Here is a 23036-nt window from a genome sequence, read left to right on the forward strand (position 1 = left end):
GACTCCAGTGGTTGTGTAGGAGAGCAGCAGAACACTCAGAGATCATGAGATGATGCTGGAGATCCCAGCTGTTTGCAGCTTTAAGCCAAGTTGGAGCTGGTTGCACTGCAGTGGCAGCTGGGTGAACTTGGCAAGCAACATTTTCAGGTTTTAATTGCATTTACTAAATCTGTCACATTGCTGATACTGCCTTACAGATGAAATGTCCTTAACTTATGGAACATAAATTGCCAGTTGCTGCCATGCATTTCCAAATTGCCTGTGAAAGTTGATGAACAACTTGCTACTCATCAGTGAATTTCACAATATAAATATCTGAAGTTTTCTGTCATAATATTATAACTTCTGTCACAATATTAATAGTTTTCTGTCATAATATTAAGTCAGAACATTATAGAGTATTAGTTCATTATTAGTACCTGCACTTCCACTATGTTTACCACAGTGCCTTTAGTCCAGTGAAATGTTAGCTGACCATATATTCAGAAATAACCACAATTTCTGAATCCCAACTCACTAAAAAATAAATGTCTGAAAAATGATATTAAAGTGAGTCTTGCGAACCAAACTTCTGTTTGAATGTAAAACTAAAAAGACAGATGGAAAGCAACCTTAAAAGTCAAAATTCCAAAAATGAAACTCAAAGTTAAAATCTTAACATGAGGTCATTTAAATATGAAATTAAATATGTGACCAGAGAGGAACAAAGAAGGCTTATCTCCCTGTCCATCTGGCAAATGAATGACTGGGAAGATCATATCCTTAGAACTGTTCTTGCAAAACAACTCACTGGAGACCTGACCATAACCATGTGGATTGTGAAATGTTTGTTGCTCTTGTATCAGTGGTGTGTTGTGGTATTATTATAATGTAGACTTTGGGGTTTTGTATTGTATGAGAAAGTACTGGAAGGTGAGTCATAGTTGCTTTTTTTTTTCTGTTAGTTTTCTGTTTTTTTCTGAAAACTCATTTTCTCCATTTTTAGTTATTGATTGATAGAAAATGATGATTCTGTCCTTGTATGGATATTGTGCTAAAGGTTTCATGTGACTAGCAGCATAACTGGGAAGAGAAAAAAAGAGATGGAGAGTGAAAAAGAAACTGAAAGATGCCAGAAGTTGAGTACAAACAAGACAGGATGAAACTGATTATTTTAAAACCATGCAGTAAAGTGAAGAAGGAATAAATGGGTTCCATTTGCATTATTTGCATCAGATGCTTTTCTTTGGACAATTTTCAAGCTGAATACTGAGTATGGCAATATTAATTATTTGATGAACTGAGGTCTTATCTAGATATTTCCTGAGAACCACTAAGCCCTTAAGTCATTCACCTTATGAATTTTCAAGTGTTACTTCAAACCAGGGCTTACTTTATAAAAAAAAGTCAGCAAAGTCAGACTAAAGGGCTGTTAACGAAATGTAACAAAATGTAAACAAAGTACATCATTCTGGCCCGTTCTGTATTGTTGGGAAAGCCTTCAAAATAAATCCTGTAAAATGCAGGGGTTTTCCAAGGCCCTGGGCAAAGATTGAGCCCATGATTCATCAGGAATTGCTGTAAAGTAAGAGATCAGGGTCTTCTCCTCTCAGAGGTGACCTGCACTTCTCCATGGACACTGCTCTGTCTTCATCCACTGCTGCTGTGGAGCACCTGAGGCCACCTGTCCCCTCTGCTACATCCTGCCTTCTTTCATGCAACAGTGGAGAAGTCTGGGACAGTCCTTGTAGTGTATTTCTCCAAAACACTAAATTTGTCAGCATCAGAAGGATTAGCAGCCAAGTTCCCTCTACTCTTGCCTCTTTTGGAAGAACATGAGGAAAGTTTCAGGACTATTGTCAAAGGAATTTCTGCTCTTGGGAGCAGGGGAGAAAAAGCAGTGTGTCATATGGCAGCCAGAGAATTAATTATGAAAAAAGGTGTATATATTTTTTTCTGTTGAAGAATATCGACAATGTTTTAATACAGTCATGATGGTGAATCCTTTTCTCAGTCTGACACACAGAGTTTATCCTTTTATTTTTATGTTCCTGCCCACCACGTGTCCTTTCCTTTTTCAAAACAGACCATGAAAATATATTTTTCTGATGAGAGGCAGAAGGTATGGCCATTTAACTGTATGTTTTTATACATCTACAGATGCAGCAGCTTGAGAAGCAAGTTATAGATGCTGATCGTCAAGCAGAGAGAGCGTTTCAGCAGGTATAAATGGAATAAATATCTCCACTAGCTGTGTGCATGTGGTACTTTAATGAGGTGAAATTCAAAAAATTGCTTGATTTTTAAGTACTTCTAAAAATGGAGAAGAAGACAGTTTCCTTTAAATTCTATTGATTTGTCTTAACAGAGAGTTTTAACACCTTTCTTTGCTCACTATTCAATTCATTTCAATAAAGTCAAAGCTAACATCACAAACCAAAAGTAGATACATGGAATGAGCTTCTTTATTGGTGCATCAGGAATTTTTGATACATGGTGCATGTGGAAACAAAGGGGAGAGGAAACAATGGTCTGTTTTAGAAGATCTGTAAGAAAATAAAATCAGGCTACCCAATACAGCATCTACATAAAACTGTTCTGTGTTTGTTCCTCTTGTAGAAGTTACATCGTTTAAAGAATGGGATCATAGCTAAATATTTAACTGAAGTTGCCTTTTGATTCCAAATGGCAGACTTAAGCTACTGTAGACATTTTATGAACATACCTCTGGCATCCCTGAAACATTCCTCATATCTTGCTGTGAGACAGATAGAAACTGAAAATTATAAGACTAGAATGTTCATGTACTAATTTGGAGTTAGAAAACATTCCTGACTACAAGCCAAGTATTTTTAAGCAATTTTTTAGAATGCTACCGATAATTTGCTGGGGTTTTTTATAGTGTGCAATTGTTTATTTATTAAAGCATTGTTTACAGCTCCCTGTAGATAAATTGCATTCTTCCCATACTGGTGTTTCTAAAAGCTTCTGTGTTACAAGACTAGAAGCCTCTCACAGATACTAACAAAACCTGTGTAAGATCTTTCAGTGCTTTGCCAGTCCTGTTGGTATTAGATGAATAGGAAGATGTAAGGAACTGTGTGGTTTCTTCTCAAATAGGCTTCAAAACTTTGCAGGGTTGTCTTGAATCTTAAGTGCAGAGGCATTTTTAAGTTTATTTTGTGATTAAATTACTAGCTTTGACTTGGAGTGTTATGTTCCTTAAACTTTTATATTTGACTTTCCAAATAGGTGCAGATCATGGAAGAGAAATTAAAAGCAGCAAATGTTCAAACAAGTGAATCAGAAACCAGGTTGTATAAGAGATGTCAAGATCTGGAGATCCTGATACAAGATAAAAATGATATAATACAAAAATTGGAGCAACAACTTGAAGAACAGGTTAGGAATAATTGTTTTAAAAAAGAGAAACATCAATCCCCTTTTTAATTATACAAAAGTAAAATAAAAATTTAGATCAATGGAGGACAGAAAAGTTCACCATTATTTCTGTTGTTTGATTAAAGAGGTTCCCATTGGAAGTATATAGTTTGAATAATGTTTATTCCTTTTCAAATTAAGCTCTGGCTTCCATTGAAAGAACATGTGACCTTTAAGAGGGGAAAGATGATATTCCTCTTCACTGTCCCCCCTGAAGAGCTTTCATTCTTACTAGAGGAAAGAGGAATAGCAGCCTCTGTGAAGACTCTATTCCTCATTTTTTAAAAATCACCATCCATTACCCAGGAGCCTGAATTACTTCAAGCAATCTTAGGATTTGTGTCTGAAGATACTACTCAGGCAGATGATATTACTCAGTGAAAAATATGCTTATGTCAATTTTTTCCAGAAGCAAATAAGACTGCAAGAAGCAAAAATCATAGAAGAAAAAGCAGCTAAAATAAAAGAATGGGTGACAGTCAAGCTTCATGAGGTATATATAACTCTTGCTACAATACTTACACAGGAAATATAATGGTGTGACTGGATATTCCTTAGACCTTTTGGCTGTTAAAGGCCTGCATGCCTTGGAAACATTGCTTCCCAGTTTCATTGATTTTCTAGTTATTTGCTGGAAAGAGGAGAATTGCAAACAACAGCACAGAGAGCAGAGTGTCCATGTCACCTAAATTCTGATGTCTGATTTGGTCAGCCAGTATGATCTGGGTCCTCTTTCTGGAGAAAGGACCCAGCACTGGTCTCTGAAATGTCAACTTCTCCACTAGTTGAGAGAGCTTAGCTGGCAAACTCAGCTTATTCAAGCAGATGCCTGAAGTGTGAATAATCTCCAGAAAGCCGACCAAGCCTGCTGGGGCCTGGCAGAAAAAAGGCCTTGATCATTTCTTTTTTCACAATGCCCACACTGCTCTTAGTCATGAATAGTTTCAGGGACACCAGCTCTAGTTTCAAGAGACAAGTTGTCTCCCTTTTTCTCTGCTGTGGTAAGATAACCATGTCTCTGCCCTGCCTAAAGCTGTCAGCTTTGGGGTGCAGCTGTGCTTTCTCCTCCCTGGATGTAGAATTCAAAGTTGGCTGTACAAGTTAAAATCTTACTCTCTTGTAGTTAACTGGAAGTTATACTCAAGTCGAAAAACATTAAAGTTATTGTTTTTGAAGTAAGAAACTAGAAGGTTATTACATAAAATATTTACTTTTCATCTGTGAGCGCTAAAGTAAATTATTTAGAAATAATTTAATAAAAATGCCATTAAATTTAGCTAAAATTACCAGGAAAAAGTTTGGACAAAATCAAGCATGACTCAAAGTATTTACTTACTCTTTATGGAAAATCTCAAGCCAGTTTCTCAGATGTGACTAAGTGTCACTCAGTGGGAAGTGGAATTGCTGGCTCCCTTCTTTGTGGCAAGGGATACTCAGATTCAAATCTGTTTGCCTAATCTGGGGCAGGAGTTTGAACTAGCATCTTTTACCTCCCACTGGGGGGCTACAGCAATGGGTTGTTGGTTTTTTTATTTCCTCTACAAACACTTTTGTTTGGTATAAAGTTTGTTGGCACCTGTTTTGGTTTTTTTTCATTTTTGCCGTGGGATAGTAAAGAGGCATTAGGACTAGCATTCCTACTGATTCCTCTGCTCACTCTTGGTTTTGCCAAGTGGCACAGGAGTTTGTAATTCTAGCCTTCCGCTTTTATTAAAAATGCCAATGCTTTTTTCTTTTTCCTCTTATTTATTAAGGATTTTTAAAGCAGTCATGGGTTTGCTTGGTTGGGGCAATGATTTTGGCAGAATTGAGAAAATAATCATTGCAGGGAATTTAGTTGTTCAGAATAAAGAACAACTCTAAATAAAAGAACAACTCTAAATGAAAGAACTACTCTAAATACCTAGAGTGGTATTTAGAGTAGCAGAGAGGAGATTATTTGAACTAGCTCTATCCTTAGATAAGAAGAAATTCAGAGAAAACATAAAAGATGTAATGACTTTAAGATTTGTTTCACCAATGGATGAGATTACATTTATATGCTTTTAGTTAGAGGTGGAAAATCAGAACCTTCGCTTGATCAACCAAAAGCAAACCAAAGAGATGAAAACAGTACAATCTAAACTGCAAGGTAAATGTACAAATCTTCTGAAAACTTCTCTCTCTATGGCATATTTCTTTTTATTCCCTATTAATGTGTGCATCTACATGATTGAAAATATTCTGTGAAATCACAAAGATCTCAGAGAGTATGAAGTGACATCAGGGTTACTGCACATGAAGGTGTTAGGAAGGAATCATTTGGTTTTATGCTGACAAGACACAAAGACAAGGCACAACTGGTATTAGTGGGGTGAATGAGTACCACTGTTACTTAAGAGGTTCTGCTTACTTAAGAGTAGTAAGATTACTTACTTAAGAAATCTTAAGATTTTACTGGATTTAGGACAGATCTTTGCTTTCACATCTTTACAGCATAGGTGGTCATAAAACTGTCAAAGAACACATGAATGTCAATCTGCATTTGCTTTTTCTAGCAAATGGTCAGCTGGGAATCAGAACTCCAATCAGATATTTTTAGTTACTACCTTAGACTACAGTGATCCACAATCTTAATTCAGACCCAATATCACCAAGTTTGTTTCCATATGGGTATAATAAATTTAAAACTCATGAAGTGTAAATAAAAAAGAGAAGAATATCCCCTCCAAGAAGCATTAATATAAGATCAAAGTTGAATTTTATTCATCACCATGTTGCCTGTTCAGCAACTTAAGTGTGTCTGAAGGTTCCCCTTGTCCTCTCCACATTTGGTTGATCTGACAATTTACTATCACATGAAAATTTTGTTAATTTGCTACCTAGCCCTCATTTCTTGATAATGTATCTTACATATACATGTAAATACACAGATATTTAGAAATGTGTGTAGAGGAGTGTGTACACACATAATATGCATAATATATGAGAATAGAGAAATTTACAAATTCATATACAATATAAAGTTTTTAAACTAAAATGCACTTTTCTGTTAATGAAGAAACGGTATAGTTTTGGTCCTTTGCTATCTTTTGATAAGTAGCAACAAACTTCTTCCATACACTTCTAGTCATTCTCTTCTGAGAGATCTATTTCAAGGCTTTTTGAGACCAAAACTTTGGTAGTTCCCAACACACAGTTACTGATATGCCCAGAAATATTAAGAAATTTATTACCATTTGCAGTTTCCATGCTGGTGAAAGGCTATAAATTATGAACACGTGGTACTGTTTTAAACAGTTTTACAGGTAGGGTAAGGGCCTTTTGTTCCTGGATCCGCCACAGGGATTTTTATGAACAGGGATGGACTGATTTCACGTTTGAGGCAGTTCATCAATTTCTGCTTTCACTTTTTCTTGAAGTCCTTCTCCATATCGACCTTCTAAACTTGGTAACTTACTCTTCTGTATTTCCTATGAAATTGTTAAAAGATTTTTTTCTTTCTATTATTATATCAATCTTTAAGAACTAGAAACATTACTCTGGGTTTCTCCTGATACAGGGAGATGTCAAGTAGCTTTTTTTTTTCCTATAATACATTCTTATCTTTTTTTTTTTTCTAAATTTTAGTTACCTTTAAAGAAAAAAACTTTGCACTGTAAAGAGAAGAGTTGCATAGCTTGTTGTATCTCCCTAACACAAGACTTCTGAATTACTATTCTTCAGAAGCTACTGGTAAGAAATCTGTTACTTCAACACAAAAGCCTGGAGAGTGTCAGCGACTAAGCAGTTTGACTTTTGGATGCTTTTCAAATAGAGCAAGAAGTCCTCAACCATCTCCTAAGCTTGAAGAAATAAGCAAGGCTTCATCTAAGGAGTCAGACTACCCTGAGGGCAAAAACATGCCAGGTACCTTGTCATCAACACTGCTATTTTTATTCTGACACAAGTGGGAAACTAAAATCAACAACTCTGTCAGTGCATCCAAATCAGCTTGTTCAAATTGCATACCAGCACTGTCTCCCTCTTCATTGCTACTCTTCTATTACTAGGAAAAAACCATCCTGTTGAGCACTAGAATCTCTGTAATACCACTAATACATTATCTGGCAGCATGCAGAGGCTCCTGGGTGCTTTGGCTGCAAAGTAAAGATGTGGTTGTGACCTTTGTGTTTGCTCTGGTCCTTTGCTCAAATCCCTTGTACTGTTTATGACTTCAGTATTTTCTCCACAGTTAATCATGGTATCCAAAATGGCAAGCTGAGGTCTTTTGAAAACTGGAAACTGAAAGAGATCCTATGAATATTTTGTGTATTTATACACAAAAAAAAAAAAAAATTACAGCAAGTTCATTATGAAGGTGGCTATGTATTATACTTTCTATTTTTACAGAGGAGGGAATTGAAGTAAGAGTGATTTTTTTCAAGAGAAAGGATACGACATAGAACTTTAGGCTTGCCTAGATGGAAACAGATAATTTTGGGGACTTCATTACTTTAATGTGTGTGAAATTAAAATCTTTGTCTTATTCAGTCCACTTTAACTTCACACAGGTATTTAACACAGATTTTTCCAAGTGTCTGTGTGGAAAGACCCTAGTTCTTGCATCCAGTTTAATTTGAGAACGTGCAGGCCTCACTAACATGTTGCAAGCTCTCGCTCTCTCTTGTAAAACCAGGTAAAAGCAAAGAGCAGGAACAAAGCTATTTTTAACACAGCGTCTTTCCTGAAGTACTTTCCATGAGACTCTTGTGTATTTTAAGCATTCACCATTGGGAATACAATAATAGCTTCCAGAATAAATTTCTGTGTATAAACACTGTAGAAATGCTCAGAATACTTGATTTGTTAATGAAAATCCTTTCTGACAAGCTTTATTAAACTTTAACTTTCCCTAGATTTAACAAAGCAGCTAAATATGTATGCCCCCTTAAGTAGTTGGCTTTTTGTTAGTTTTATTTGTTTGTTTGTTTTCACACATACATGGCTTTAAAATATGGCTCCAGTCTGCTTATCTTTATATTTATTGACATTTTTAGTTCAGGTAGAACTTTGAGTAACGTTTATTACAGTTTTTTGGCAAACTTAATTTGCATTCAGTCACATTAAAAATTTATTATATTTTTCTTAATGTTTATTATTTACAGTATTAAAAACCATAAATGTTCTCGTGCATTTGAAATTATTACCTACTTACTACTTGCAGGCATGATGACAAAACCATTTATCAGCCAGGTTTGCTAAAGTAATTTTCTCATGTTCATTATATTCCTCCTCCAGAGAAGGATATCCTGGAAACTACCTTTGCTGGTCCTGTACACAAGACAAATAAAGGTCAGAAGTCATTGCAACAAAGTTCCTCTGGTTCAGAGCAGAACAAAAATGTGAGAACAAGCTGCTCATCCAAAGACATAGACAGTGACATGTCAAAGAACTCATGCACTACTGGGAGTGACTGGAGCTCAGATGAGGATGGAGGAGACAATAAAGGACTGAAATCCAGGTGTGCATCAACTCTTTCAAGCCACACATCTGAAGAGAACGCAAGGTACAGTAGAGTGGGAAGTGAAATGTATTTGACAGCATCTGATGACAGTAGTTCTCTCTTTGAAGAAGAGAGCTTTGATGTTAAGAGGACTCAGCAAAAGAAGCTATACTCATGGCAGCAAGGGTCCCAAAGAAAAGTCCTGAACAATCTGGGTGGAAAGTGCAACTCTGACTTCACAAGGAAAAAGAAAGACCAAGACAGTTCTTCAGATGAACTGAATAAGAAATTTCAATCACAGAGGCTTCATTATTCATCCTCATCCAGTGAGGCAAATACCCCAAGTCCCATTTTAACTCCTTCTCTGACACTCAAACACCCAATTCTAGCAACTTCTGCAGGTTCTCAATGCACAACTCCATCAGATTTTCCCTCAAATTTGCCACATCTAAAGTTACGGACTCCTAATGTCTTTAGTCTAAATTCAGTGTTAGCAAAGAAACACCTAAGCCAGCCCCAGCTGAGTTCTGACCGAATGTTTGGTAGGAACAGAAATGCCATAAGCATGATCCGTCCGTGGAGACCTCAGGAAACAGACATAGATCTGGTGGATGGAGAAGATGCTGATATTTTAGAGAAAATGGAGATTAGCTGTGATGAAGGAGTGTTTACCTATGACACCACTGAAGCACAAAATGCTGAAGCCCAGGAACTTTGTGACATGACAAAAAAGGGTGCTAGCAACAAACCTCCAACGCCTCCATTGCATCGATTTCCTTCCTGGGTAAGTGTGCTTATAGGGAATTTTCCTGCTGGCAAAACTAACTTATTTTCATTACTCTCTTCTGTGATTTTTTTGCCTCTATTTTAATTACTTTCTGTGTATTGACAAGACAGGGCATTTACCTTCATCATAAGCTCAGAATCTAGTTTTATTTTCAGCACAGTACTCCTGCCACTGAAAAACACAGTCTCTGTTCTATAGACAAACCCAGGTTTTTTCATGTGACATGTAAGTTATGTATGTCTTCTTGAGTGTATCCAAGGATGTAATGCTTATGACTGCATTTATTTATTTATCTGAACACTAACACAGCCCTAGAATGGTGCCCTTGCTGTAATCACTGTACCACTCACAATCTAGACAATTAAGTTGACAGCAGACAACTACAAATTACAGAAGTAATTGATCACATTTCCAAGTAAAATTTTAAAGTCATGAGTCAGGATATTAAAATAGATATTAATGTTTTACACAAAATCCAAAATTAACTGTGTTAAAATGCACTAATTCTGCAGTGTCAGAGATTTCTTAATTAATAATTTATTAAATATATTTATTAATTATTGTTCAGAAATAATACTTTATGTAACAACTTCTCTATATTTTAGTGAACGTTTTGCATTATACATTTTGTTATTGTAGCCTTTTAACACAAAATGGTCAAAAAGTTGTCTTCTAATGGCATTTCTCTGCTCCTAACACACAATCTTCCATTAAAAAACATTCTTACTATAGCTTCTTTGGCACCTGATAATAGTATTTTTAAGAGTAAGCTACTTACATTGTATGAAAAATGTCAAGAAAGGCTATGGCTATCAATGTACAGCATAGAAAAGAAGGATGCATTTTTTCAGCTGCTATTGACAATGTCATTTTAGGAACCATTTTATCACATAGTTGCACTAACACAAAGACTAGGAGGCTAAACAGAACAAAAGTAATTGTTGTGTTTTAATTATCTACTATCAAATCCATTCTGCTTGTATAGGAAAGTAGAATTTATGCTGTAGCCAAATCTGGTTTAAGGATGTCTGAAGCTTTCACCATGGAATCTCTTAATAAAAGTAAGTGGTTTAGCTGTTCATTGTCTCATCGACAGAAGTTCTCTTCTTATGGTGATTTGTGAGCAAGGGCCTTTAAAATATTTTTAGAAAGGTTTAGTTAAAAGCTGTTTAAAGCCTAGAAGATTATTGATTATCTTCTGGTACCTCACATCTTGACTTTGTACTGAATTTGTACTTTGTTAACTCCAGTTTATCTTGCATTTCACTACTTTGAAGAATCTATGCCAGGTACCAATTTTAAAAAGGCTAGTAGTGTTCGTGACTGCAATTTTATTTATGTCTTTAAAAGCATTGTAAATTTCAAAAAGCTATAAATCTCACATCCAAAATAGTTCAAGAGTTAGTTTGCTTTTTATAGCAGTTATACAATGCAAAAAAAAAATTAATTTTGTTAATTAGGTGGTGAATTAGGAAGGCAATTTATAAATTATGTTGCTTTTTTAGATGCTGTTTCACTGACTTCATCCTCCATATCTGGATTATATACTTCTCTGATATATAAGAACATGACCACTCCTGTCTACACCACTTTGAAAGGGGTAACTGTATTACTGTTTAAAGAAAATTTTAAAGTACCATTAGGCTTCACATCCAGGAACTTGCTATTTCACATTTGATACTACCATGCCAAATATGTTGTAAGTTGATGTATAGAGATCAAAGACCCCTAGAAGTAATAGAAATGTCAAATAGCTGGGGAAAAAAAAAATACTGCCTATAAAATGTTACTGGCCTAGGTCAATTCTTCTTAAGTTCCTTGCTGATTTTTTTCCAAAGGCTTGTTAATTATTAAGCAGAACCACATGGCGTTCAATGTCATAATTAAAAGTGTGTGTATGTGTAGAAATGTCTTTGTGTCAGTGCCAAAGCTGTTTCTAGTCACACAGCCAGCAGTCAGTAATCACAGCATTGTTTGTCTTCTGGCAGCCTTTTGTAATTTGGAAAGACCCATGCCTTGAGCTACCTCAGGTTTCTGTTTTAAAGTATGGGTGTGGTTGAGTATGCAGAGGGCAGAGGGAATTCAGTTTCAAGTTAATATTTTTGTGCCAAAACTCACAAATCAGGCAAGAACAGCTCTGAGTACTGTGGAGCCAGCAGAGCCCTGCCACAGTATGAGGGAAATGACTGATACCCTTTATGCAAGGTATCAAAGGATGTTGTGTTCACTTCTGCAGAAAGCAACTCAAATAAGCAGCAGCCCATTTCTAGATGAGTCGTCGGGATCTGAGGAAGAAGACAGCTCTCGGTCCAGCTCAAGGACTTCCGAGTCTGACTCTCGGAGCAGAAGTGGTCCAGGGAGTCCTCGGGCTATGAAACGAGGTGGGCGAAACCATAAGAACAAGTAACTTCTGGGAACTTTGGAAAACCAGGCTGTTTACATGATTTCCTTAGGAATTGATTTCTTCACTAAATAGTATGGACATCTAAAATCTAGGCTCTCAAAGCCCAGATCTGTTACTCAGTCAGGAGAAATGGCTTTATTGCTGTTATTATAAATACCTTTTAAAGGCATTAATCTCATTGTCATAAGGGAAAAGTGGCTTGTACATTTAAAGCAAAAAGCACCATTCTATACTCGGTCATGCCAAGGAATTCCTGTGACTTTTAACTGTAGAAAAATAAAAATTACCTAGAAAAAAAATGGCCATTAGAAAGAAAACACAAATATATTCAAGGTTATAAAACAATTTCATGTGATCAGAAAGCAGGTGGAAAAGTTCCCTTAATAAATTATTTGGTTCTGTCACTTCATGCAATAGAAGACTTCTTTCATTTTTACAGTGATTGTCTTAAGGTCTTGTGCAAAGATTTAGTTAGAACACTTAAATCTGGTAATGTTCTGTGTTTTGTGGAAGACAAATCTCATAGTTCTACGTGACTGTGTTTTCCATCTGCAAAATAGAAATAATGTGCTTCATAATATTGAAAGATACATCCTTCCTCATTAGGTGATGTTATCAGTGTTATATCTCTGTATTTCTTCACTGTGTAAACAAAGGAAGTCCAAGATCCCAATGAGGCCAAGTGTTAAGATTCCTCATTAAATATTGCTTTAGAAATGCTAAATAACATTATTTGGCAGTCTCAGTTAGACGTGCAAAAATCCCAGTTACCAGGAGCTCCATTCAGTGACCCTGCAGCAGTGATAGAGCCACTGGTCCCACTCAACGTTTTCCAGTGGCAGCCACAGCTGGAGTCCAGTCTTGTTTCAGTGATGTAGTTTTGCCACATTAGTGTGAAAAGGACCCATAGATCCTGCTTCCCAGCAGCTCCATCCTGCTGAGCAGAAACCAGTGCCATGGCTGCAGACATATCTCATGTTACATGCTTACACAACAGGGAAGCTAAATTGGGTAATTTAAAAGCTGGTTTCACCTGCACTTTATATCTGTGTCTGTAAAATGGAACCATTCCTTTTGTTCATGCATTGTTTTGTGTGTGGAAACCTTTCTTAACCACAAAACGCATATGTACACATCTTCATTGAGATCACATTCTTTAAAAATGTAGGCAGTCACACATTTCACCAAAAGCATGATTAGCTCACTGCAATTTGTTATGAAAGATCCATCGTGAGAAGAACCCACTCCCAAGGTCCTGGTGGCTTACCCAAGCAATAAATGAGAAAAGCTTTTTTTAAGAATAAAATTGGCAAATGAATTGGCAAATTATTGAAACAAATGAAAAAAGGCTTTTCATTTCAGTTTTGGAGAGTATAACCTTGCAGAGTGGAACACTAGTCCTTAAAATGAAGACATTTACATGCATGAAAATATTTCTGTAATGAATGAGGGAGAAGTTTGAATTTTTATTACTGATCCACTAGAACTGAAAGCAGGGTGCATTTTTTTCAGGATTAAAGCTAATAAACTCTAGACTCCCTCTGAAATATGAAAGTGAAACTTTTAGAAAACCTTGGTATACAAGTCCATACTGATTGCAAAACACAGTCACCTACAGCTTCAACACAAAGCAGATGTTGAGTATGACTTCTTAGTATGCAGGCAGCTGCCTGAGAAATCCAGATGCTATGGTGAGTGAGAGAAAGTGCAGGGGGAAGAAGGTTTAGTTTACTTAAAGATCCTGGGGTTTTTTTCTAGACAATGAATATGATTCATGGCACTAACTCCCTCCTTAAAGAAGCTGTGGTAATCTAGCAGAAAGTGATAATATACAGAAGACATTTTTTTGTTATTCCATTTATAAGGGACTTTAACTTCATTTAATTATGGATAAAATGAGAATTAGCTAATAGTTCAGTGTGCTGATATTCTATAAATATAAATTCTTGGTTCCTGATGGATTTATGTTGATACTTATGTTTGCCTGCAGATTCTATTAAGATGTTTCTTCTGCATGGCTATTCTGATCTCAGTTGTTTCTAATGTAATAAAAAAAATATATAAAGAACTCTCTTTCTTCTTTTACCACAGGTGCATCTCTGTCTTCTGTGACCTCGGAAAGTGACTATGCTATTCCTCCAGATGCATATTCAGTAGATACAGACTATTCAGAGCCAGAGCAGAAACTTCCTAAGACCTCTTCCTCATCTAGTGATAATGGAAAAAATGTGAGTACTGAAGTTCTGTGAAGAAGTGCACCTGAGCTACTGTGTGTATATTTATGTTCAAAGACTGCTACCAAACCTGTTCATTCAGTCTTGCTGACTCACAGACTGCCTTATGAGTACAGACAGCAAAATATACCAACACTGTTAGCCAAATAAACTGTAATTAGTGAAGGAAAGTGGAAGATAATTCTAAGCTTTCCTATATAATGAAGGAAAAACAGCTCGACAACTCCAGAATACAATTCAAATTACTTGAAATTTCCTTTCTTGGAACCAGGTCTGGTATCAGATTGCATATCTTGGAATACCCTTCTATTCACCTAACTATTAAAATAATAATTTTAAACTCAAAACAGTTTAAAATTATTATTTGAATAGTTAGGTGAATAGAAGGGCATTCCAAGAAGGAGCTGAAGTCATCAGTAGAAATCTATGTGCAGTAATAAGTTTCTATCCTTTCCTCATACAGGGAAAACATCAGAGAAATCCTAGGCAGAGTAACATGTAAAGACAGGCCAAAGAAACCAAACCATTATGAGGTATTGGTCAGCCTCCAGGAGCTTCTAATGGCTCATGTTAGTAGTTAGTGTCTTAACATACAAGTGCATTGACTACCTGCTGATGAAGATTATTTTAGGCTTTCTTCACAGGGAAAAACTGTGAACTCTGTTCTGCAGAGGTACACACTAGGGGTTTGTCTGTGAGGAGCTCAGAATTACAGTGCGTTATATCTGGTTTTCAGGTTAGGACCTGGAGTTGGGAAAAAAGAATACATTTATCTTTTATTTATCTTGCTCCTTGTTTAATATAAACAACTAGAAAGTAAAATCATCATATTCTTCATTCTTTTGTATAGTTCAGAGCACTTACTCTCCTTCATGTACTATAACAATAAGTAGGGATATTTATTAGTTCTCCCATGTGCATGACATTTGTCTTAATTGATACCTGTAAAAATGTTGTCCTTGGATTAAAAGCTTAATGAAATTATTATTTAGCATGCTTTTAAGTCATTAATATCTCTGTGTCTGTATTTATACCTATTTCTGAGGGGCAGAGGTATATATGTGTATCTAACCACTTTTTATCTAACTTCTAAACAACCAGGAACCTTTGGAAAAATCTGGATATCTGTTAAAAATGGGTGGTAAAGTAAAGACCTGGAAACGACGGTGGTTTGTGCTTAAAGGAGGTGAACTGCTGTATTACAAATCTCCAGTAAGTACATGTAACTTACCTGCTATTTTGTATTAGATTGTTTACTGATAATCTAAGGCTGCTAGAAGGAAAAAAATGCATGCACTTCTGGTTTCTGAGCTGTTAGAGAGTGATTCAGTACTCACTTCCTCAAGAGGTGTACAAGGTACACAATGTCTAACTAGAAAGTATTTATCAAGATTAATGTTTAAATTAGTCTTATATTAATTTATTGCTGTTTGTTGGTAGCTTTAAAATACTCTTTTTCCATTCTTTCCATACCAGAGTGATGTTATTCGAAAGCCTCAAGGTCAAATTGAGCTAAATGCATCCAGCCACATTGAAAGGGGTGATGGAAAACAAACAATTCAGGTGCCTGCTTTTCTCCTCTGTTGCTGTTTCAGCATTCCCTCCATCCCCAAAGCCAACCCCTTGTTCCAGTCCCTGTTGCACTGGAAGTCCAAGAGTGGACTTGGAATTAAATAATGTGCTTTTCATTTGAAACTAAATAATTGTTTCAATGACAGAAAATAAAGAAAGGCCTACCTGGAGTCTTTTTTTGTATTGCCACAAAGGTTAGATCATCACATATGGGACAGAAATAAAGAGAGCAGTCTTGGGGTCAGCCATTGAGGTAGAGAGAATTCATTTGTCTGAAAGGAGAACTGGGTTTTTTCAACTTGCCATCCTGGAACTTCCCAGATAAAGATTTAGAATGAGATTCTCTGCTCTGTCTGGTCATGGAATGTTTCATTACTGAAAAGTACATCAGGGAAGATAAATTCCCTGAAGTTGTGGAGCTACATTGGGTGTTGTATGTTACAAATCCCACACTGTGGGGTCAAATATGTCAATTCTTGAAGCTCAAGACTCCTTGTTACTACACAGCTGACCACAGAGAAACGAACATACTACCTGACTGCAGATTCCCCCAACATCTTAGAGGAATGGATCAAAGTACTGCAGAATGTTCTTAAAATACAGGCTGCCAGCCCACTCTTTGTACAGTCTGAAATCAAACCAACCATGAAAGGATTACTTACAAAGGTAGGAAAACACTTCTTCCTCCAGTCTGCTTTTTTCCTACACTGTTTAGGCCAACAGTGGCCTTACTGGGCTTTAAATGAGCATCTCATCTAATGCTCTAATTCTTTTGCCCTTAATAGAGTTACACAGTTTTAATTTTATGTCCAGTGATGTGGATAGGAATTTGAACCAAGACATGCATTCCCAATATCATCAGAGTTCAGAGATGGTGAAAATAGTCGGTAGTTCTCTGTCATGATTATTACTGATGTTCTGTAATTACAGGTGAAACATGGATATTCCAAAAGGGTTTGGTGTACCCTAGTTGGAAAAACTTTGTATTATTTCCGTAATCAAGAAGACAAGGTAGGTCCATTTCTTGTTTATTCAGAGAATGTAGACTTTAAACAGAAACCTACATCTTTATTAAGGTACAGTTGGCCTTCATATTATACACAGATTGTCAACTTGGAAGATTCTGTCTAATAGCCAGCAATGCAGACCACATCCACTGGTCTCTTTCTACAGGATGTGATCCACGTTATGCATGTTATCCCTAGATGAAGGGGGACACTGGTTTGCCTGGAGTTCAGGTGTCCCTTTCTGACAGGCATCAGAAAAGACCCAGCTGTCATGTAGTTCTGGAAGCAAACCCTTTCTTATGTGTCTTGCAGTGGGCAGTGACTGCAAGTTTCAAGAATTTAAATGTTCTTTCTGTCCCTCAGTTGACTTCCAAATCCTGTTCTTTGGGATGTCACTGTGTGTACACAGTGCTGCAAGAGCTAGGATGCTTCCTAGACATGACTTTCACCTGTCCCTTTGCTCCCAAGGCATTGTATTTTGTCACCAAGAAACATCTTTTTAATGGAGGCAGGTCAGAAACAGGATTTTGAATAGTCCACTGAGCCATTATAAAAAAAATCAGTAGAAATTCTCGTATTTGTACTTCTGTTTTAAGAAGATAATCACGCTGGAGTCAGTAATTCATGGCTTTTGCATAGAGCCAGTTATACCCTTTGTCATCCTTTCCTTTTGTAGCCGTTTAAACCTCAACAAAACCCCATTTCTAGAACTGTATGAATAAGATAGCAGTAACCATCCATCAAATTTTTGCTCTTTAAAACAATGTAAAACAGGGTTTGGGAATCAACTGGCTAAAATATAATCTCAAGCTCATTCTACAGAGACATTAAAATCAATTTACAATTTCTCCTAGGGAAAAATCTCTGTTTTACATATCTTAATTTATACATTTTTACCACTGAATATTTTGGCATTTTAGCATGCTCTTTAGTCAAGAATTTTGCTGGATTCTTGTGAATATTTCCCTCACATCTGGAAGAAGTTTAGCTGCCCTTTTAAAGTAAAATTGAAACGAGTTTGCTAACTTGGAACAGAATGAGAATTCAGCTTTTGTAAGCAGAATATGTATGAAAAGTTTTCCAAAGCTACTTTATTTCTAATGTTCAACAATATGCTAATTAAAATCATGTTTTCTGTAGCTGACTGTGGCTGTACAGAAATAAATTACACAATCTGCAGTGGTTAATACAATAATGGAGTCCATTTAATTGACCTCCTTTCAAAATGGAATTCAAACTAAAATGCCAGCCAATTGTGTTTTAGTTAAACTTGGTGAATAAATCAATCTTGACTACTTACATGTGAAACGACATCATTTGATTCTCAGAATCTTATCTTACTCAAAAAGTTGAATGCTTCAGAAGCACTACAGAAAATACAAATCACCTCATCATTTTAATCCTTACCAGTGGCGCTGTGAGAGGAGGGAGTTTTGTGTAGAGCAGCCAGTCAGCCTCTCTCAGTCCTATCACCCAGTTGTGAAGAGATTTCATGCAGTATTTATGTTTGTTGAGGCTTCCTGTTGATAAGGGCTATGAAATAATTATTTCTGTGAAAATTTCCTCTTGAATGGCTTTTTTAGATAAAGTATTTTCTGCTAAATGATGCTAACTACATAAACATCTCAACATTGAAGCTCTGTGATCTCTCAGACTGGAGAAAGAAACCAACTAGAAGGTCTATCACACAAAAAATCTAACTTTTAAATTTAGACTATGAACAAACCAGATACATCAACAACACATTCCTGTCCTCTAAAATAATAAGATCACAATTAAAGTTCTAGGCTTGCCACAGGAAATTTTTGCTTGGAACCAGGTTTGGGAACTCTGAAGAATGACTTCTCTCACCCTAACATACATTTATTGCATTAGCTATCTATGGAGGCAGATCTGGAAAGGAATTTTTGAAAACCTTATTTTCAGACTTCGGCACATGTTAGTCTCATTTTGCTCTCTGCAAGATCTGGCTTATCTGAAATTCCTTGGCAGGACTGAAAATGAGTAAATACAAATGGGTATGGATAGTAGTTCACATTTTAATTTCTATTGGCAGAATAAGAAAAAATTGTGTATAATAATAAATATAATAATATATAATACAAAATCAGTATGCACTGAAACAAACATTATCCCTCTCACCAATTTTGATATTTACTTTTAGTTTCCTCTTGGTCAAATCAAGCTTTTTGAGGCAAAGGTTGAAGAAGTTGATAGATCCTGTGATTCTGATGAAGATTACGAAGCCAGTGGTCGCAGTTTATTATCAACCCATTACACTGTTGTTATCCACCCCAAAGACCAAGGACCCACTTATCTTCTTATAGGATCCAAACATGAGAAGGTAATAAATGGGTGTTTTTATTGAGTTTCAGTAGCACATCTATGAGTATGGTGCTGTGATATGAATATTTCTTGAAGAGTACAAGGACTACAAGTCACCTGGCTTGTATTTTGATATAACAAGGAAAAGGGTCTCCTTCATTAACATTGATCAGAGTTTGTCTGCAAATCAATGCTAGTGTAGGTAATTATTGTTAAAATAGACAAAAATTGCCTACATAAGTAGATAGTGCAGAATATCTTATATGCTGTAATGAGAATTTTGCTCACATACAATAACTTGTAGACAGAGCTGTAGCTGAGAGGTTACAGGGTACTGTATCCATTTTCACTGGCAATACTAACATAGCACAGACTTGCCCTACTGTAGTAAAGGAGCAATGAGAGGTGGGGTCAAAACCATTTTTATTATTGTTGCTTCATTGTTCCCAAGAAATCTTGTATACCTCATTTTGCTTTCTGGACTTATCCCCAGGTTAGCAGGATCTGGCAGTGATAAAAAATGACTTAAGCATTTGGAAGAGGAAAGGAAGAATGCCCTGATAATTAGACATGATTTCTGAGGGTAAAAACTTTTGGAGAGCACTGTCCAATCTTCCTTGTAACATAGAGACTGTGAATGTGTGTTTATTCAACCAAAGGCAAACTTCTTTGGGCTTCAAAAGGAGTGCATGGTAGGGTTTTAAGTTGAGAGAAGAATCCTGCTGGAGCACAGAATGAATGAGCTGCTATGTTTATCTGCTTTAGGACACGTGGCTTTATCATCTGACAGTTGCAGCTGGAAGTACCAGTGTAAATGTTGGATCTGAGTTTGAACAACTTCTTTGCAAATTATTAAATGTGGAAGGTGATGCCTGTAAGTTAATTTTCATTTCAACATGTTGATCTTCCAATGCTTATTTAGTAAATGTACTTATGAACTGAATTAATTGCAAAATGTATATATTTTATCCGTTTAGCTTCTCAAATTTGGAGACATCCTACCCTTTGCCATAGCAAAGAAGGAATTACTTCCCCTCTTACAACACTGCCATCAGAAGCCTTGCAAACTGAAGCAATTAAATTATTTAAGGTAAAACCATAGCAGATGCCTTTTTTATTAACTGATTATTTTAACTCTTTGCTAAAGAATGGCTATTATTTGGCTTACCAGATACATGCAACAGATTAGAAAAAAGAGATAAAAAAGAGATGTTTATTTTTTATCTTTCATGGAGGTAACTAATGGACAGCAGCAAAATGTGCCCATATTACCTCACCAAAGACTATCACTTACAATGTAAAGATAGTCTTTAGTTATGAGGGAGCAGTTTAGGCTTCAGCTTTTGGTGTTCCTACTTATTTGATAAGTTATTGATAAAGTGCAAGTTAGTAGAGAAATCCATGATCATCATAAGTGATAATAATTTTACCTTGAAGTTCATAGCTCCAAAGAATCTACCAGCATGGACAGATGTCTGCATTCAGAAAACTGTATCTGAAATACTGTTTTTTCAGTTAGACTCAGGGAAAAAATCATAGGCAAAAGTTTTGATGTAGATACATTTAAATCATCTAGGAGATATTTTAAAAATCAGAAGAAAAAGAAAGTAAATTTTAAGTTTAGGCAAGTCATGGATTATTTAAAAGCGAGATAGAAAGCAGGGATTGTACTGCTCTTTTTAATAAAAAGAAAATATTTTCATATGAAGTAGCTATTCTTAAAAGACCAATTATTCAGTAATAGAAATAGAGAAAATATTCCATAGAAAAATTATTAAAAGTATTTCACAAGAATTGAGTTCACTTTTAAAGATTCTCACAGATCTTTAAAAATACACATACATATATATGTCTCAGTGTAGTAAAAATGCTCTATGATTAGGAGACATAGTGGTTCACAACCACTGAGCCACAGCTAGGTTCTTGAGAAATTCTGTGTGCCTTACAGCTTTGCCAGTTGGAGGCCAGGTAGGTAGTTAATGCCTATGAGAGGGAGAATGCTGCAATGCCATTAACCTCTTCCAGGCTATAAAGGCTAATTCAGAGACAAAATAAAATGTTGCTGTTCCTTTGTCTGTACGTTGTGAAATAAATTACAAGTTGGAAGCATGGAGGTTGGATAAATGAACTTTCTCCACAAAACTTAGACAAATCTAAAGAACAAATTCCCTGAAGCATCCACTATCTGGAAAATTTTGATGTTATGGTTCAGATCTAGAGAGGAATTCAAGACAAGCACTGTATGCTCATGATGGACACTTTTAGTCAAACTTTCCAGCTTATTTCTCTGGGATGTTTGAAACACTTCAAATAAGTACATTCATCTTATTTTCTGCAACCCTGCAGCATGAAAATTTACAAGGAAATGTACTTCTTTGATTTGTAAAACAAATTTACATCTACTTGGAAATCCCTTTTCAGACCTAATTCAAATCACAGACACTTGCCTAAAGTAAATTAATTAGAGATTACTTGTATGACCTTCATTGAAACCTTGTATAAATCAGCTTAGAAGTCAGGTAGGGAATTTAGAAACAAATCACATCATGTTTCAGTTATCCCATTTATGATAACAATAGACTAGAAATAGATTGGGCTTCCATCCACTTCTTGTATTTTTGCTTATATGCCTTAAAAATTCAACTATTGTATACAGTAAATGCAACAAGTGATATACATCCTTTCTTCTAACACAGCACAACAAATGCTGGCTTTCCTGAGACAGTACTGGCTATAGGCAAGGTCATACTTATCCTACAGTAAAAATACCGTGGAAAGCCAAGATGTAAATCAATGGCTCTGAGTTATGGATTTTTTATCTGTGTATTTGCTGCCGTGTTGTGCTCACTACTTACAGAAGCATTTCACATTGTCTGGCACTGAGAGCTGTAGTCATTGAATTTCCAAGTCCTGTGGAGGGGTGAGCTGTGTTCAGCATGTCCTTAAATTTGCCTGCCACCACAATTGTTCCAACCCCTGTATCTGTTAGATACAGAGTGAACAGCATAGGTTGTAGGAGGTGTTTTATCTCAAGTCTCTCTGTATAGATTTATATCCATTCTGGCCCTTTTTCACCCCATTTTGCAGAACCAGCAGAGCTTTCCAAATCTACTGATGATTTGGAAAACTAATTTAACTAATTGTGATTTCAGTTAAAGTACACTTTTGATATACAGAACATCTTAAAGATTTGCTGAAGCTCCCTTGTATGTAAACTCACTTGCTTATTATTTTATATCTAGACCTGCCAGTTGTTTATAAATGCTGCAGTTGACTCTCCTGCCATTGATTACCATGTATCTTTGGCCCAAAGTGCTTTGCAGATCTGCCTCACACATCCTGAACTTCAAAATGAGATCTGTTGCCAACTTATTAAACAGACCAGGCGTCGACATCCACAAAACCAGGCAGGACCAATACAGGTAACCCAGTATTTATTTTAATGGTGGTGATTTCAGCAGCAATGAAGGAACTACACAGAGTGCTTAGGATGGTAAAGAGGCTCTGCTCTTCTGCAGCATCTGCTGAGTTAAGATCCAATTCACTGCTGCTGTGTTTTCCTGAAACAAAGCTGATGCTATTCTCCAACAAAATATGTGTGTCTGATGGTGGAATATATCTCAGCCCATGCTGTTTGTAAAGGGTGGACATAAAATGGGCTGTCTTCAAGTCAACTGTTAAGTAAGAATGTAAGAAACCTAATTCTTTTTTACTGCTTTTTTCCTAAGAGAGGTGCTGCCTCAGGAAGCTTGGTGGGCTAAGCCACATAGCAAATGACTCAATTGCATGAGTGTGAAGTAAAGCTGTGGTGTCATGTAGTGGA

At 36.2% G+C, this 23036-nt stretch overlaps 1 protein-coding gene across 1 annotated transcript in view; it reads left to right on the plus strand.

Moving 5' to 3' along the window:
* Positions 1-23036, plus strand: part of PLEKHH2 (pleckstrin homology, MyTH4 and FERM domain containing H2) — a 56678-nt gene that overhangs the window by 16733 nt on the left and 16909 nt on the right. Inside the window, exons 3-20 of the mRNA XM_071427359.1 lie at positions 2140-2202; positions 3232-3381; positions 3830-3913; positions 5470-5551; positions 7126-7308; positions 8680-9668; positions 10657-10732; positions 11177-11271; positions 11908-12052; positions 14167-14303; positions 15411-15521; positions 15786-15872; positions 16389-16547; positions 16812-16892; positions 19053-19232; positions 19979-20087; positions 20191-20303; positions 22456-22635. Coding sequence (XP_071283460.1) covers positions 2140-2202; positions 3232-3381; positions 3830-3913; positions 5470-5551; positions 7126-7308; positions 8680-9668; positions 10657-10732; positions 11177-11271; positions 11908-12052; positions 14167-14303; positions 15411-15521; positions 15786-15872; positions 16389-16547; positions 16812-16892; positions 19053-19232; positions 19979-20087; positions 20191-20303; positions 22456-22635 — 3024 coding nt within the window. The remainder of the gene's footprint in view (positions 1-2139; positions 2203-3231; positions 3382-3829; positions 3914-5469; positions 5552-7125; positions 7309-8679; positions 9669-10656; positions 10733-11176; positions 11272-11907; positions 12053-14166; positions 14304-15410; positions 15522-15785; positions 15873-16388; positions 16548-16811; positions 16893-19052; positions 19233-19978; positions 20088-20190; positions 20304-22455; positions 22636-23036) is intronic.

This window comes from Agelaius tricolor, unplaced genomic scaffold (genome assembly GCF_023055355.1).
Source record: "Agelaius tricolor isolate 1412-34295 unplaced genomic scaffold, bAgeTri1.0.p SCAF_1, whole genome shotgun sequence".
Classification (NCBI taxonomy): Eukaryota; Metazoa; Chordata; class Aves; order Passeriformes; family Icteridae; genus Agelaius; species Agelaius tricolor.